Genomic DNA, 18408 nt, shown 5'->3' with positions numbered 1-18408 from the left:
GGTTACGTAAAAAATACTTATGTAAATCCCTTTTAGTTTAGGCTTTGAATTCTGAAAGGTCAGGCTCTTATAAGGTCTGCAGTTTAAAAAGAGTTCATGACTTAATTATAGACCATCATGGCATACTTCAAATTGTTTTAGTGGACATTGTTCATTCTCCTTTGTCACAAATTGTGAATTCTGAAAACAACTAGAGAATGCCAGTCAGAATAACCCAGCCACCATCCCCCAGGGCTGGGCTCTGCACCTGGACATTGTCAGCAGGGTCAGATTAAAACTGAAACAAGGACTGGCAGCTAACCCTCCAGGAAAAGCTCATTGCTGAGAGGTTGCCAGTGGCTGCAATCACCTGTAATGCCACGCTGCCCTTCCTGAGAATGAATGAGTTTGGATTTGCCCATAGTGAGATAGGGAACTCTATTTCTAAATTTGCTTCCTGAAAGCTGCTGTGAGTGTTCAACTTCCCTGAGTGCTGGATGCCTTGGAAATCCCAGCCATGAAGGAGACAAGGTTCACTTTGGCTTGTCAGGACACCTGCTAACAGGATCCTCACACATCCAGCACACAGACTGCAACTCTGGAACTGCAAAAGCCAGCGTTTATGTTCCCCTCATTCACATTTTAACTTTTTCATTCATAAACGTATCAGAAAGCTTTCTAATCTCATCAATCGCTTTCCTAGAGCCCAGACTAAATTGCAACTGACCCTTCCATCAGCCAAATCCACCTCAGCTTTAAGGATTTCCTCTTAATTTCTGCAGGTTGCTTAGGCTCTTCCAAAACACGATGTTAGCAAAGGAAATGTCCCATACTTTGCCTTATGGGTCATCCATATGCTGCTAAAAATAACATGATGTTTCATCTCTTCAAGGCTCCTGTGTACTCTTTAATTTTTCTACTACATGACTATCATATTGCTTTAGTTTCTCTAATTTATTACGCAGTCAGTGTTGGAAGGTGGGGATTTTTACTCTTTCTTCACACAGTTAGGATATTAAATATGTAAAGCTCAGAAATTCAGTTAGCAAGGAAGAATATAAAACAAATTCTTCCTCTGCTGAATCACAGGATGCTTGGAGTACAGAGCTCAGAAATGAGGTTGAGCAACTGTGTTAACACAGAGTTACTCAGCAGGAAACTCAACCATGTGTTCATTACATGAAACTCCACGTAAGTTTGATTTCTCCCACACAGGGTCAGAAATTGCACTCTTGCCTCCAAACCCAGAGGAGAACTGGGTGCAGTGGGTCTTCTGAGTGGCAGGTGAAGCTGCAAAACACAGTCAATGCGTTTGTAAGCAGACAAATAAGGGCCTTGCAAGGCCAGACTGAGGACACTCAGCAGGCAGGTGGGCTGTGGCTGAGGGGGTCACTGCATCCCAAAGGTAATGGTAAAGCAGTTTATGATATTTTCTGTTTCTTTCAGAATTTGTGAGCTTTGGGGCCAAGCATCCTTCAGGAAATCTGTCAGAGTGACATGTCTGCAATCCCTTGCAACAAGGAAGGCAGCCTTGGCACACAACCTTTCTGCTTTTCCTGCTTCACAGTGATTTCAGTTCCTCCTTATTTTAACCCCCAAAATAGTTTTGTACTGAATCAACCTCTATACCATTTGGAGCACACAATGACTCTAGAATAGATGGACAGACTGCAGAGAAGGGCACGTGCAACCACAGCCACAGTTCCTCAAACAATCTGAGAAAATGCAAAAGGAAAGCTCGGCAACTTATTCTCTTTGAAGAAGAGTATTGTAACATCGTGCATTACGAGGTTTAATAGATTTTACTATAAAACAAGCAGAGCAGTTCATAAACAGTTTATACCAAATTCCAAGCATCAGCTTCAAATGCACATTTGCCAGTTCTGAGCAGTCAGTAACAGCACATCTGCAACGAATTGGGATGGCATTCAGATTTGCGCTTTGTACAGCGAAATTTATGTTATTCTTTTTTGTATCAAATTCCTTTTTTGATTGCAAGCTACAATGCGTACTTCTATCTCTCCTGCAGCACACGCTGCTCTCTCCCACATTTTCAGCCCAGTGGTTCAATACAAACCCTGTGCTATTGTCCAGCAGCTGAGTGCACGCAGCCCACAGACATTCCCCATGGCCACGTTTGCCAGAAAAACCCATCCTGGCTGGGCTGGTGACACCACCTGTGCCAGGGCCACCTGCCAGGCTCAGCGTGGGGCCTGGAAATGTCTCTGGGATGGTACCAATGCCAGCTGTCCCACAGCACACCACCACCATCTTCATCTTGTTTCCTTAAAAAAGTCTCCCCAGTTTTATGCATAAGGTGAAAGAGCTTGTCCATAGAAATTTAAGTTAAATCATTAATTTGCTCCGCTATTAAGCACATTTATAAATTTAAGTGTCACAATTAGACACCTTCATGGTACAAGGAGAGCCACTGGTGGGTGGGTTTTTTGTTTGGCTTTTTTCCTAAAGAGATAAAAAAGTAGGGCTTCAATAAAAGTAAAGTCCAGTGACCTTCATAAAACATAAAATAAAGGTCATGTGAAAAGGCTTTAAGTCCTCTAGGAAATAATAATTTAGTCCTGTTCTCAGAAAGAAAGATAATCAGTGGCAGGCCTGGTCTGTTCTTCTAAGTCTTTCTTGCTCAAGAAGTTTTATTTCCTCTTTTTTCTGCTTATATAGGAACCACTGAAAATTTAAGACACATTTCAAATATTTTCCATTTTACTGCAATTCAAAATAGAGAAGTGGAAAATCCTTCCACAATGAGTTTACAGCAGCTGAGAAGTGAGAAACAAGCCATGTGTATTCATAGGAACACAAATTATGTCATGTCCTGTTAAATTTTAATCTTTTCCACAACTGGCTAATCATAAATTCAAATGAATTTTCAGCTCTTGATGCCCCCAAATAATTTATGACTTTATACATTCATAGGGGAAGGGAGGGAAATTGACAAAATACAAACAAAAATCAGGATGAGACTGATGGCTTTACTCCTGTTACCCAGGTCAGTTTTAGCAGACTCAGCTTTGAACACATTCCCTTTACTGTTGGGGCACCTCTTAGAAGTTGTCAGAAAAGTTCAGGTTTTTACAATAGCATGACTCCAAAACTATCAAAGCTATGAAAAATAGTTCATTTTAATTTTGCAGAATTTGTCTCAGGCTCTTAAATTTGGCATAAAGGTGGGAAAAGGATCTCCTCATTTTCCCTGAGATTCAGGAAAGGGTCTCAGAATCAGAAGAGGTGAAACTGCATTGTGTCTTTCCCCATATTCTCTTCACTGATTCTTTTCTTATCCCCACAAGAAATGCAATTAGTTAGACTCTGAGCAATACAATGGAACAAATTTTAATTCACAAAGGAAAACAAAAAGATTACAAAACCAATTAATTTCTTCTTTATTGCTTTAGAATTTGTAATAATTTGTGCTCAAGCAAATGGCAATATCTTTCATCTGAAAAACATTCCAAACTAATAATTCTGTGGTTTCTTCTTCTGTTTGCAGATATATAGTGGCTTGTTAAGATCATGATTAGATCATGACACTTTCTAATTCTTTGGATGGTGATTCAGAATTGCTCAGAATTGCTGCCAAGAGGCACGGCCTGGCCTGCAGAGTGAACGACCGAGAGCAAGACTATTCTGGAATGGAGAAGCACTAGGACTGCACCTAATGCAAATATTTAACAACCTGTTTCCACTTTGCTCTGTTAAACAGCAACAATTGCTCATTTCACTTCTTGTTAGGAAGGTGTTCAGAGCTGTGAAGTGCGTTTGCCATCTCTCCAGATCAGACCCCTGTGGTGGGGGGTTCAGCATTGTGCTGTGTAAGCGCCCTGCCTGGGGTTCAGCTCCTGGCTCCGGGAGCCCAGGGTGTGAGCAGAGAACGGCTCCAACAGCTGCTGGCTCGTGCTGTGAGTCTGGAAACTGCTCAAGGATCACCCTGGGATGTGTCTCAGCCTCTCACAGAAGAACATGGCACCAGGTTCCTTCTAACTGCAGTCTTGAGATCTAATAAAAATCCCCTCCTAGAAAAGAATCCTCTCTGTCTCCTGGTGCTCCCTCCCTTCAGCCTTTCTCCTCGGTGTTCACAGGCAAGGCTACAGCACAGCAGCTCTGACTTGCCTGCTGGGCCTGGGCAGAGGGAAAGCAGCTGCAATGCAAACAAGAATAAAAGGGTTCTGAAGCTGTCACCAGCTGTTATGAGCATAAGAAATATATTCAATATATATATTCAATATATTTCTAATCAAGTCTGTTGGCCCAGGAAGATGAATTTCATTATGTCAGATGGGGCCAACCTCCATGTTCAGTGTGAGGTTTTTACCTCACGTTCTCCAAGCCATGACTGCAGAAGAGGATAAGGGACAAGACAGAATCCTGCTGAATACACATTTCCTTCTAGCAGCATGCTTGACAGCTGTAAACCATTGTGACACTCAACCAACACCATCAGCTAATCCCAGGAAATAGGGGATAGCATAAAGTAGGTGGAGGATGAGCTTTCCTCCAGTTTTCTGCAATAAGTTGATACATATTAGCTCCTTTGTGTTTTGGCAGCCACTCAAGGCCAGGAAAACTGCCACTCCTGCAACTTTCCTCAATGTGGAGTGCTTGTCTACGCAGGGAAACAGTTGCAGGAGTCAGCTAATCCCAGGAAATAGGGGATGGCATAAAGTAGGTGGAGGATGAGCTTTCCTCCAGTTTCTGCAATAAGTTGATACATATTAGCTCCTTTGTGTTTTGGCAGCCACTCAAGGCCAGGAAAACTGCCACTCCTGCAACTTTCCTCAATGTGGAGTCTACGCAGGGAAACAGTTGCAGAATAAGCTACCACATGGATTCGGGCTCTTCTCTGTTCTGGTCTCATGGCTGGTTCAAAAGCACAGAAAGCCCAAGTTGCTACTGAATAGCATTCTCAATGTGCCTTAATAGAGCTCTCAGACATTCACACTGCACATTAAGAGAGCTAATTTAAAGCACAAGAGAGTTTGGAGCCAGTGTGTCTGTGCAAGGGCTAGCACAGTTCGGGATAAGCCAGCAGGGAAGGATTGTCGCCTCTTCTGAAGGTGTCCCAGATATTAACACTCAAGGGGTAAAGCAATGCTCTGAGCAAGCTGCACAGTTGTCATAACAACAACAACACAGCACGGCCCAGGAGATGAGTAAGTCGCCAGCAATCTAAAGAAAGAGAGAAATCAATTCAATCAAGGGATTCAGGACCTCTGGGCTGCTTTAGCCACTGGTCCTGGGGACAGAAAGATTCTGATTCTCAGTATCTATCTGGGTAAGTAGACAAAATCATCCTGTGAAAACATGGCAAAAACTATACACATCTGGTTTTTAACCCAAGATCTTTCCAGCACATGCCACTGCCAGGCTGTCAGCAGCACCTGGATGTACCCACACATCTCAATTGCTTGTCCATCACAGTTTATACCCTCCCAGCTGAGCTTTTCCACTGGAAAACACTTGTGCACTGATCTGCCCAGGCAGTAGGATCCATGCAAAGAGCAAATGGTATTCGTTCTTATTAGGGATTCAGGATGAGGCTGGCCTTGCACATTCCTAATTTTTATATTTTTCTCCAAAAGCTTAATCTAGAAACTTATCATTTCTTAAGGAGAGAACAGAAAGACTGATTAATTTTTCTTTGTGCTCAGGAATTTAGAATTTTGCAATCAATTTAAAAGCATATAAAATCTTGTATTTGGTCCCACTGCAGACTTTTTTTTTTTTTTTTTTTTTTTTTTTTTTTTTTTGCTAAACCAGCAAAAATGTAACAAATGCAGGTTGCACATTCCACAAGACCATTAAAAATTTGCAGATTTTCAAGGGAAACTGGTAGTAGAGAATACTTTGAAGAAGTTCAAGAACTACATGGGGAGTAAGTTGCCATTAGTTACTATTGAGTCTATTCACTCAATTCCAAGAATTCCAAGAAGGAAATTTTGTGGGAGTGAGACAATCCAAAACATTACAAAATGGATAAAATCTTTGGGGTTTACAGCTTTAGCACACCACTCATAGCTGGAAGTCTGTCAGAAGTGTCTCCATAGGCAGCAGACTCTATAAACTGATGCTCCAGGATTTATTACAATTTCATTTGGAACATGCAGCTATTTTCAATGGAAGAAACAATCATACTGATTTATGGCACATACGTCGTGTCCACTCTATAAACTGATGCTCCAGGATTTATTACAATTTCATCTGGAACATGCAGCTATTTTCAATGGTTTTTCAGAAGAAACAATCGTACTGATTTATGGCACATACACCATTTCTAGGGAGTCAAATATCCAACTCCCTAAAACTTGTAAATCCTGACAGCAGCCTTACAAACACAGACTGCCCCAAGCCAGGATAGGTGAAGTCCCACTGCTCCTACTTAGGTATTTAGCCTGTCCTTAATCACACATTCCCATTGTATCCAGCAGTTCTGAGGAGCAGGAAGAAATGACAGCTCCACCTGGGTCCTGCAGCATGGAGACTGAGATAAACAGCTCATTAATGAAAGCAGAAAACAGCAACACTCATCTATTTTCACTCACAGCTTACAGAGAAGCATTGATCCTAAGTGCATGTTAATGCTCTTATCAGCACGTTAATTGAGCTTTCCATTTGGATCTAGTCGGGGTCTGAAAGGGAAAAATTAACTGAAAAGTTTTTGTAATTTCACAAAATAAAATCTGAATACTGGGCGTTAAAAAGAAATAATTTACCAGCCATGGCACATTATTATTCTTGGGGATAGTGCTTTCTAAAATTATGGGTCCTTATGGAAAAGTATTTTTCATAATAACTAATCCACTGCTGAAGAATTTATTTCATAGCAGCATCCTCCCAAAGCTATTTACCAGCGGAAACATTCCAGCTCTGCCTGTATTACATTTGAAATAATGTTAATACCATCTCCTTGGCAGGGATACAAGTGGACACGGGGTTTTTCCTGTGTTCCCCTGTCTCCCCATGAGGGCTAACACATAGATCTTCCTCCATCCAAACTACTTCTGCTATGTTATTTATGTTTTAATGAGTACAGACTCACAGTCCAACAGCAGGGATGTAAAGCACAAGGACCTGGCTATTTAGTGTACAGCTGCCAAGTTAGTATCACTTGAACTAAGAGAAATCCATAAATATGGTGAGGAACAGCAGGACTTCAGCAACTTTTTGCTGGGTCAAGAAGAAATACCTCTAGAAGTAGCAACACTATCAACATCAGCCAGTGTACTCTAGTAACTCTCTTTCATGTGCTACAGTTTGGGGTCAATTATTCAATTGAGGCATCAGTACCTCTACCACTGAAACGGCATTTAAACGAAGAGCTGGTTGCCCCATGAAATGCAAACCCCTCGGTCTGTCAGAGGGCACAGACACTCCGTGTGCCAGGGCCATCAGGGCATCACAAGATGTGGGCACGTGGCTGCTCCCAGCGATGCCATCACCGACGGGACTCGGTCCCAGCAACAGCAAAACTCCCAGCGGGCCAGCCCCGTCCGTGCTGGGAGCTGCTGGTGCTGCGAGCTGTCAGCTGCGGCTCCTCCGCACACCTTCAGTTTGATCCAGCTTCATGGAACTGGGGATTCTGCTCCCAAGGAATTCAGCAGTTGAACAGAGAACAGGACAGGAAGAGATGAGAACCCCTCTCACCCCTCCTTGGCACTGCAGCTTACACAAGGGCAAGGCAAGCAGTGAGCACAGGACAAGTTCAGAGCTACAGCAGGACTTCAGAGACCAAATCCTCTTCCCATACAACTTTGGAAGCTCTTTTGCTCACTATACCAATTCTCTGCATATTCCAAAGAAGTATTTCCTCCTGTCAAGCCCCTTTGGGACTCCCACTCTCAAGAAAAACACACCAGCCATGAACTCAACAAGCTTTCTGGTATTTCCCCCTCTATCTTATTTCTATCCCCATTATCTACTCTACAGAGATTTTTTTTTTCCACCACAAACATCTCTCCACCCGTAGTGGAAGGACAGGCTCACTCATGTATATTCACAGCATGAAAACAGGGGAGGTTCTCACAACATTAGGGATTCACAGCACCCAACATTATTTAGTTCTATCATTCGTTTGAAATAACATTTAGGTGAAGTGTCCCTGGTGTGAGATTCCCAGCTGTGGGCAGCAGATATAGAGCAGCATGATCACAATTGTCCCTCAGCCTCACACTCAGCATCCAAGAGTTGTACTGCTCCAGTAACAAGTGGGAGGGGGAGGAGAAACAGTGGCAGCACAAGTTTCTTATCAGAACAAATCCTCCAGCAAGCAGAGAGAAATCAGAGCTTTGCATTCGCACCAATTGGGTCGCTTGAGTGTATCCATGGTAACCCCCATCCTTCAGAAATTCCAGTGTGCATCTACACACCACTTTTACATTCCTCTAACACACGAACAGAATTGAGAGCACTGGAGTGTCAGCTCCATTAATCTGCTTCTACTTCAGCTACCAAAGTGCATTAAGAGACAGAAAAGCTCCCCCACATGTACTCTTTAACCCAAATTCCTCCAGCATGCAGCTGGAATTTCTGGATTACTCTGGTTTTTGACAACAGTATTTACTGTCCTGCATAAGGACAATGAGCCTTGCAGGATTCTGAATAGTGTGAATGCATTGTTGAGCACCATTTACTAATGTCAGACTGATACATAAACTGCTGATTATATAAAAATGGTGAAAATTTTTTCATTATATTAATAGCATGTTGAAAAATTCTTAGCAAGAATATGGTGCAGAGCAACTTCTCAAGAAATCTGACAGTTTTAATAATCTTCCTAATCTGATTTAATGAAAGGCATCTTAAAAGAAAGGGTTTTAATATGTGAACCTGAAAAAGAAAATTACATTGGCATTTTGGATTTCTCTATGGTAAGTCAAAGTGTCCTGCTAACTTAGCTTGTTATTCTTGGATTATTTGCACGATTTCTTTTAATAGCATATCATCACACAAAAATCAGAATGAAAGCCAATATCTGGAACACCAGCCTGTGGAAATGACGACGTTTAAATTACTCAGTGAACAGGACTGGGTGTTGTTTCACTGGAACAGAACAGTGTGGTTTCGTTACAATGCCATCACAAGTTTCAGTAACGGTGAAAGGAGGAAAGGGAAGGATTTCTGCCCCTGAAGGAGCTGACCCCTGTGCTGCCATCTGTGCCCCCACAGAGCCCTGCCACTGCCCGGAGAGCAGCTCCCGCCCCGTGCAGCGCTCGCTGCCACGCGCCTGCCCACACTGCACTCTGCTTCACCACTGCAAAATTCTCTTTATTTGAAACAAGAAAGCGGATTAATTCGTGTTTAAAGCCAACAAACAAACAAAAAAACAGCCTCCGAAATCAATAGTGGTGGATAAGGAATTGTTGTACTTAAAGAACTTGTTTTCCATCAGCTTTGTCTTTGTGCTGCTCTTTATAATTCAAATTCAGAGCAGTGACGGAAAATGGCAGGCATGTCCTTGGAACAACGCATGCAAGACGGGACTATTTTTATCAATAAAACATTTCCAGTGATATCTTTGGCAAGACTGGAGCAGCAGTGTCCTGGAACCAGGTAAACCCAATGGAAACCTCCTCTCAGTTTCATCTTGGCACCTTTGAAATCTCATTTATGTTGCCTTTTCTGGTGAAAACAGATGGAGTTAATTGCTGCTATTTTAGTTACTATGTGAGAAAAACGCTAAATTACCTTCTGAATGAGACCTGCATGTATGCAGAGAGCTAGCCTGAGCTCTCTGCAGAATACAAATGGAACTTGCCAAGCAACATTTGAATTTTTAGATTGTATTTAAGTCAAATGCCTAAAATTTGGAAGAAGCTTTTCTCGGGAGGACTTTTGTTCAGTGAAGAAATTAGAGTTTTGCTATTTACACAAATGCCAGTCATTTTCCAAAGCCATCCCTCTCTGCTCTAGAGTCCAACTGCCACAGCAGTTGTCTAAAGCAGCTTTCTTTTCACCAGGCATGCTCCTGCAACACCTACAGAAATTCACAGAATGCAAGATGTCAAGCATTTTGTATTTACATTGGAAAAAGAAGAAAATAAATAACAGCTTCTTGTGCTTGGAAGAACAAAAAGGAAATCTTAGTAATCATAAAGAAACTGAAGCAGCTATACAACTCTCCCTTGCCTCCTTGCACCTCTCCTTGGTAAGAATTTGCACAAAAAGACACAAATGGGAATATTTTTGTTTCAGTAAAGGGCTTATTTATCTCACCTGCAAATTCACAGCATCTGCATTCCTTATCAGAAAAGTACTGAGGTATTTTTCCTTTTCTTCACTTCTTTATTAAAACTCTAAACATCACCATTGTGCCCGGAACATTGGGGGAAATCAATCTGATCTCCAGAAAGTCAAGGCCTAGACATGGGAATGCTTTTGTCTTTCAAAGCTGTATTAAAAGTAAGAGTAATAGAGCAAGACAAGCTAAGAGAATGTGAAAGGAAACAGAATAGAGGAAATAATAAGATTTGGAAATGTATTTTAATTACAGAGACTGCAGATAAGGTAAATGCAGGGCAGACTCAGGAGATTCAGCAATGTCTGAATTCTGACAGGTTTTCAGGTGGCTCAGAGTCGCTGTGCAGAAGGCAGTAAATATTTCATGGTGTTTATTCTGAGTGTTTTTCCTTGGAGTCAGGTCCTCTGGGTTAGTAGAACCCATCCCTGTGTTACAAACCAAACCCCTGTGATAGCACACCTCGATGAGAGCCCAGACTGAGTCCATTCAATGACCAGTCCCATTGGCTTTAACGAGCTGTCAGAGCACAGGGCTGCAAACCCCACAGCTCCAGCCACCTCTCAGCTTTGGCCTCAAATATGTGGAACAATCCATCCACAATTCTCCTGCAGTTTCTTTGCAGGTCAAGTCAGCAGATCTGTGCAGGTAATCTTTCTGACCAGTATCTTCTGCCAGGTCAGAAAGGCCAGGGGAAGAATCACAGCTAATCATCTGCTGTCAGTATCCCCAAATAATAGTTCTAGAGAAGGAAATGAAGAATCCAGGTAAAATCGAGATGGATCAGTGGAAACAGCTCCCCTCTAGAATTTACACACCTGAGACCTCATGACCAGTATCTTCTGCCAGGTCAGAAAGGCCAGGGGAAGAATCACAGCTAATCATCTGCTGTCAGTATCCCCAAATAATAGTTCTAGAGAAGGAAATGAAGAATCCAGGTAAAAGTGGAAACAGCCTCTCCCTGCCACAGCTCCCCTCTAGAATTTGCACATCTGAGACCTCGCTAGCATTGGCTTTAGGCTTTAAGACCATTTGTTCTTCAAACCTTCTCCCCCATGAGCCATAACTTTATTTCCTTCTAAAACACGACAGACTGAACACTGGAAAAGGCAGGATGCTGAGCACATGCTGGTACCCCACATGGAATTACTGTATCCTAGGAATAAGGCAGCCCTGATTTTGGTGTCAAGAAGGATTTTCTCCCCCACCAAAGTCTTGTTGTGCTGTCTTGTTTTCCTGGGTGGAAAGCTGCATGGGGGCAGCAGGGTTTGTTCATAGCTATAAAGCTATTTGTGATGACTCAGTGTAATATCTACTTTGGAACACTAAATATTCCCCAGTAAACACTTGACAAACCATTCACATGTAGAAATACATTTAAAAATCAAAGAAAAGGGAGCAAAATGAAAATGTTTCACATTCCAATTGAAATTATGAAAAGGTGACACGAGATGTTTCTGCCTCTACCCCGCAGACACCACATTTTATCATCCTTGGGGGCAACAAATTGGGCATTTGTACAGTTGTTTTCTTCTCTAGTGAAGCCTTTCTGGAATACTCTCAGACACAGACACTTGCCTTGCTCAGGCAGTAAAATTTTATTCATATTCTGTAAACAACTTAACAGCAAATTACCAGTGAATTTCCTTTTCACCAAATCACCTTAGCAACCCCTGTGAAACAGCTCCAACTTTCAGAGGGAACTCGGAGTCTCACGGAGATCTGCAAAGCCTCCAAAGGAAAAACACCTCTGGTAAAAACAGCAACAAAAGCTTTATGTTTTGCTACATGGAACCTTGTAATCCTTAGAAGACATAGACTGAGGTTTTGAGAAGGAAGTGGGTCAGTGCAAAGGTGCAAACATTCCCTTTCAGAGCAAAACCTTCTGCCCAGGACATGGTGCTGCCATTGGCTCCTGCCCAGCACGGCTTTAGACAGAGCTAGGACAGCGATGGCAACACTGAGCAAACATCACCAGCAGGAACTTCCCTGTCTTAGCTCCTGGTGTGACTCTGGATGCACATCTGGCAGAGAAGCAGCATTTTTTGCCTGAGGGAGACTGAATCTGAACTGGAGTCAAATGTTTTTTAGAACTTCCCATGGATTGGGAATGCTAAGAAAACTCAGCAGGAAGAATGTACATGTGCATGTGTGCTTCCTGGCTTCTCAGTGAGATATATGCTTTTCCCAATTTCCTGTAAGTGAGAGATCCCAGATTCCCTTTTCTCCTTTTTTTTTTCCCCCTCACTACCAGCTTCAGGAATTCTTGAACACTTTGCTAGACCTTAAGCCTACCTGCAGCTGATGGTTGCTGTTCAACAGCCACTGACTCCAGCCAGTGTGTGGCTGGGGTTAACTGGTATCCCTATCAGGCAGTTGAGATGCCAAAAATGTTATTTTACTGGGTTTTAAAGAACCTAAGTCCTGTGGCACTGTAAGGCACTTCCTTTCCTGACACCTTCAAGATCAACCCTGATTATTTTTAGCTGCAATTATCCTCTGTTCCATGGTATCCAGGAATCTCACAGATGAAACCCAAGAGGGGCTGCTCCATCTGAGACAGAACCCATCCCTTCACACACCTCCCTTCCATCTCAGACAACAAGGCTGCCTTGCATTTTTACCAGCTTATATAGAAACACTATTTCCAGCAGAATATTGCAGCCTGGAATACTGACACAGCTGGCCAGTGGTCATGATTTGGACATGAGCCCTGGTGTGCCTTGCCTGGCCCAAGCGTGAGGGTCCATGGTGGGGAACACTGGCTTAGTCCCAGATCTCCAGCACACACCAGGCTGGCTGCTGGGCTGGGAGACCAGCCAAACCCCTGACACCTCACCTCTCATCACGGCTGTCCTTCTGCCACAGCAGGACTTCTACCAACAGCACTCCTAACTCACACCAAAATAGATCATGCTTTTAACTCTGGCAATCCTTTGGCAGCAAGGTAACTGTACTGCCAGAACACAACTCCAGGGCTGCCTTTTTGATCACCATTTTCTCAGCTTCTCTGGATAAAGAGTATGAAATCTGCAAGCCATGTCAAAAACGCTAAGGCCAACTTTGTAATAACACAATTCACTTCCAATGCTCTGAGAACCTTGAATATTTTTGAGCTATGTGTAACAGGAGATGAGGTAGTGTTTGATTTACCTCTCAAAAGAAATTCAAGAAGGTGCATTTATAGATAGCTAAAAAGAGCTGCAATAGTTCCACGACACCGTGCTCTAGCTGCTCACATCCATTAGAGGTTTCAAACAACAGGCTTTGTGAAGCTGAGGCACGCAGCCTAACAGATCTGCTTCAATCACAGATCTAACTCAGAGCCTCCTTCTGCCCAGCTCTGAGCAGCACTGTTGTGATAAGGCACGAAATGATGACACAGACACTGCTGCTCTCGAGGGGAACAAAAAAGAAGAAGAAGAACCTTTATTTTTTGACTCCAACATTTATAGTTTTCCAAAGGTGACAGTGGGTTGGAGGGTGACAGTGCCACCTCTCCAATGCCACTGGACAGACCAAGGGTCTATCAATTCTCTCCACCTCCATGAAAGAATGCAAAACATAGGTTATTTACAGAACTGTGTGTGAGAAAGTTTGTTGAAAGAATGTAAACATCAGAAGGCTTAACAAAATCTTACAAAATCAGGGCGACACAGCACTTTGAAGTGACAAGGATGAAAGGGTGCTCAGCGGCTGACAGCCTGGGGGCTCTGCTACAAATGAGCCAAAGATCTGACTCCTCATTGACCCGGGCTGGCTCCTGCTGCAGGGATTCCTGGCTTTAAGGAAAGGTTCCCTGCCTACTCCTGTCTCGTGCTCAGGTGTGCAATGCTGCTAAAACAAATTCTGCACCTGGATAACAATAGATCAGACCAAGGATGGGTAAAACAGGCTTAAGAATGGAATGAACTAAAACAAACTTTAAGAACATGGTAAATTTATAGACCAAAAAAACTGTCCATAATTGCATTCCCAAGGGCACAAGACATCCAGCAGCATTCAGTACCAGCACCAGTTTCTACCAGCACAGGCAGGAGAATCAGGTTAACAATTCCCACAGCCATTTATAAAGCTGCCAGCCTAAACAATGGCTTTTTTAGTATCTCGATTTACCATCAATCTGAAATAACAGATCAGCTTATCTCCCACAGTTCGGAAGCCTCAAAAAGAGGACAAAATTGAAGTCACTCAGGTTCTCCAATGCTCTGTAGGCATTAGTGGGGTTTGCAAGTCTTTGGGTAGCCATGCACCTTGACTTCAGCACATATTTTTGTGCTGAACCACAATCACAAAACTGAAAATAATAATCAGCATGGCCAGTTCAGACACGCATGACCCCACATCCCTCTGCACAGATCCAGCACCCCCGGCTCATTCCAGCTGCTGAGCTGGGGATTGTTTGGTTTCTGAATGGAGCCAGACCTCTCAGTGAATAAAAACTCATTTCTTGTGAGTCAAAACTACCAAAGGACTTTGTTTTCCTCCCCCATCTTCTTTCCCCATGATTCTGGGATGCAGAAACACATCGTAACTGCCCTGAAAGCAGCAGAGGGAATACAGCAAGGAGGAAGTTGGTCTCTACATAAATCAACTCCTTTGCTTTTTGATCATGACCCAATGAACGAGTGTTGTCACTGTTATCAATGTGCAATTAAAACCTTCCCAGAAACATATTCAGATTACACGCAGGCATTCATACTTCAGGGATAAAATCTTTGTCATGTACTTTAGAACCCCTGCATGAACATTCAGCAATTGTATTCCTTTCTAACCAGTGAGGTTTTGAGAGGGGCATCATTTTCTTCTAGTAAGTAAATGGTACTAAATAATGTTATAAATACAACAGCTCATAATCTAGAGCACCTTTTACATTTTGTTGTGCAAGATCTACAGCAAACATGTAAAATGAAGCGCTGATGACAGCTGACAAATGCACAGGTGTTACATTTGCAGGGTGGTTTGTACTGTTGTGGGGTTTTGTTTTTCCAAGCAATCATTTAGTAGTTTTTCCTCTAAATTTGGATAGACTTCTGGAGCATTTACAGCACAGGCACTACAACACTGTGCTAAGGCAGGATTTAACTTAAAAAAAAAGAAAAAAGAGAAAATAAAAGACTTGTCAGAAGAGGAATTTCTCTCCATTCTTCTTCAACTACACGTCTCATTTTTTCTCCACATTTCAGTGCCTAGCACTAGAAAAGCATGGGAAGAGCACGCAGCGTAAATGATGACCAAACAATTCAGTTGTCCTTGTGACTGGCAAGTTCACCAAATAGGGATACCAGTAAATCTTTTGCTCAGTAATTCAGGCTACAGAAGGGAACACACAGATATTGTGGTGGGTTGAGAGTGCAGTTAGCTGAGGAACTCATTAGAAGTGCAGACTGTGTACATTTTCTGTGCCTATGGTTATGTTTGAATAAATACATTAAAAAATTCATAAAGTATTGCACTCTGAAGTAGAAGCAATAAACATATTGTATGATATTGGAAATACAGTATGACTGCTGAGAAGATTTTAATTAGTCAGCTTTTAAGCACTGCAAGGTATCTTGTGTAATTACAACCGTGTTACTTTTTGGCGTATCAGGCTGCAGGGGACACATAGAATTTTATTTACCTGAGCGGGAGTATCACCCGTCACAGCTCATTTACCTTTTGAGACAGTTCGGTGCCTGTGGGAGCTGGCTTGCCTTGCTCTGGAGAGGACACAGGCTGAAAACGAAGGCGCTTGTAGAGACCGGGAGGGACAGCCATGCTTATGTAGGGCAAGCGGCACTGGGCTGTGGCAGCGGGTCAAGCTCACGCGAGCTCAGGGTGAGCGCAGCGTTGCGGCTCCCTCACGTGCCGGACACGCTCCCCTCACGCTGCCGCCGCCATCTTTGCTCCCCTCAGAGTCCGCACTCCCGCCGCGCGCCGAGCCTTCCACAAGGCCGCAGGGAGCACCAATCGCTGCACAGGGCGGGAACGCCGGGCCAATCGCTGCACAGGGCGGGAACGCCAGGCCAATCACTGCACAGGGCGGGAACGCCGGGCCAATCGCTGCACAGGGCGGGAACGCAAGGCCAATCACTGCACAGGGCGGGAACGCAGGGCCAATCGCTGCACAGGGCGGGAACGCCAGGCCAATCGCTGCAGAGGGCGGGAACGCCGGGCCAATCGCCACGCAGTGCTGATGGGTGCGTGCCCGCCCCCCTTGGCGGCGCGCTGAGGGACGGGCACGCTGAGGGCTCGGCGTGGTGGGCTCCAGAGCGCTCATTTTGTGTGAGCTGTTTCTGCCCAGGGAAAATGTCGCAGACAGCAGCAAGTGCTGCCAAGGGCTGGTCCGCTGTTCACGGGTGCCTGAGCTGTGTGGCCCGGCCAGTGCCCCACAGGCGCCTCTGGCAGCAGCGTCACCAACACCCATCTGAATAATGGGCATTAATGCGCCTCCGCTCCCCAGAGCTCTCTGGATACTGTAATGTGAAATTCACTGAGATAATTGCATTTACGTACATTGTCAGCTGAAAATCTATGTGCATTTATGTCTGGTTGTTAAAACATTCCCCCTTGAGGAAATGACTGGCAAATGACAAAAGATACAGTATTGTTTACATTGTTTACTCTGATAAACTTATACTTTTAAATAACTAGCTCACATTAATTACACAGCAATACCTGTTAATGAGCACAGGCACCTGCCGAGAGAGTCACAAACGGGTCTGGGTTAAGTGAGGGGGAAGGCAGACTTTTATAACTCTTTCTTGTTTCCTTTGTGGGAATCTGCTTATAAATCACCTTGTCCGTAGCAATGTGGATGGATGGAAAACAAGGGTGGACTCAGGCCTAGGCTGAAATCCAACCTTCCTTTCATGCAGAGGAAGGTTACAGAGGAATAAACTGCAGCCTTTTGTGGTAGTGGTGTACTAATGTATTCTACTAATAAATAGAAAATTAGATTCTGCACAATCTGGAAGTGATAACTGCTTTTCACACAACATGCAATTTCCATTTTTTATTAGTCAGATCTTCTCACAGTTTTCCTCGTTAGTTCACCACAGGATCATTGATTTTATTGCTGTAAGCTTGCATTAATTGTACTAAAGAAACCATTTTGGGTATGAGGGACCCTCACCCTTCCTCCAGTCTGTTTCCTTAACCTCCTTGCCACAACCATGTTCCAGAATTTGCTTTCTGTAGTGCCTGTGCTGGGACATCACAATGGGCTTTTCAAAGAAGAAAGCATTTAATACTTTTCAAAGCCCACAGCAAATGTATGATGCATTAAATTTGATGATTGTGTTTGTGCTCTCGTTTTAATCTATTACTTGATTTGAAACTCTGATGAAAAGTACTCAGTACAAAATATAAGTGGTGGGTACCTTTCTCCCCACCTGCCTCAGGAACTTGAAGCAACGTTCCGTGTTTTGCCTCTGCTTACAGCTGGCTTCTGGAAAGATCATTCTCTGCACTTTCCATTGCCAGTGACATTCCTGTCAGTATCCAGATGTTTCACACGTTAACACAGAACCCTGCAGGGGTGGAGAGCAGGAGAACTGTGCAGAACCATCCCAAGTAATCCGGTGATAACTGCTTTTCACACAACATGCAATTTCCATTTTTTATTAGTCAGATCTTCTCACAGTTTTCCTCGTTAGTTCACCACAGGATCATTGATTTTATTGCTGTAAGCTTGCATTAATTGTACTAAAGAAACCATTTTGGGTATGAGGGACCCTCACCCTTCCTCCAGCCTGTTTCCTTAACCTCCTTGCCACAACCATGTTCCAGAATTTGCTTTCTGTAGTGCCTGTGCTGGGACATCACAATGGGCTTTTCAAAGAAGAAAGCATTTAATACTTTTCAAAGCCCACAGCAAATGTATGATGCATTAAATTTGATGATTGTGTTTGTGCTCTCGTTTTAATCTATTACTTGATTTGAAACTCTGATGAAAAGTACTCAGTACAAAATATAAGTGGTGGGTACCTTTCTCCCCACCTGCCTCAGGAACTTGAAGCAACGTTCCGTGTTTTGCCTCTGCTTACAGCTGCCTTCTGGAAAGAACATTCTCTGCACTTTCCATTGCCAGTGACATTCCTGTCAGTATCCAGATGTTTCACACGTTAACACAGAACCCTGCAGGGGTGGAGAGCAGGAGAGCTGTGCAGAACCATCCCGAGAAATCCACCTTCCTC

The 18408-nt window shown here is 43.4% G+C and overlaps 1 protein-coding gene across 1 annotated transcript in view; it reads right to left on the bottom strand.

Annotated features, from left to right (window-relative positions):
• Positions 1-16490, bottom strand: part of ARHGEF26 (Rho guanine nucleotide exchange factor 26) — a 102419-nt gene extending 85929 nt beyond the window's left edge. The window contains exon 1 of the mRNA XM_041406068.1: positions 16098-16490. Within this exon, the coding sequence (XP_041262002.1) occupies positions 16098-16490 (393 nt within the window). The remainder of the gene's footprint in view (positions 1-16097) is intronic.
• Positions 16491-18408: the final 1918 nt, after the last annotated feature.

The sequence above is a fragment of the Onychostruthus taczanowskii genome, unplaced genomic scaffold, assembly GCF_017590055.1.
Source record: "Onychostruthus taczanowskii isolate IOZ18803 unplaced genomic scaffold, ASM1759005v1 scaffold24, whole genome shotgun sequence".
NCBI classification, from domain to species: domain Eukaryota; kingdom Metazoa; phylum Chordata; class Aves; order Passeriformes; family Passeridae; genus Onychostruthus; species Onychostruthus taczanowskii.
Note: the sequence above shows the minus strand (reverse complement) of the source record. Positions and strands in the feature narration are given on the sequence as shown.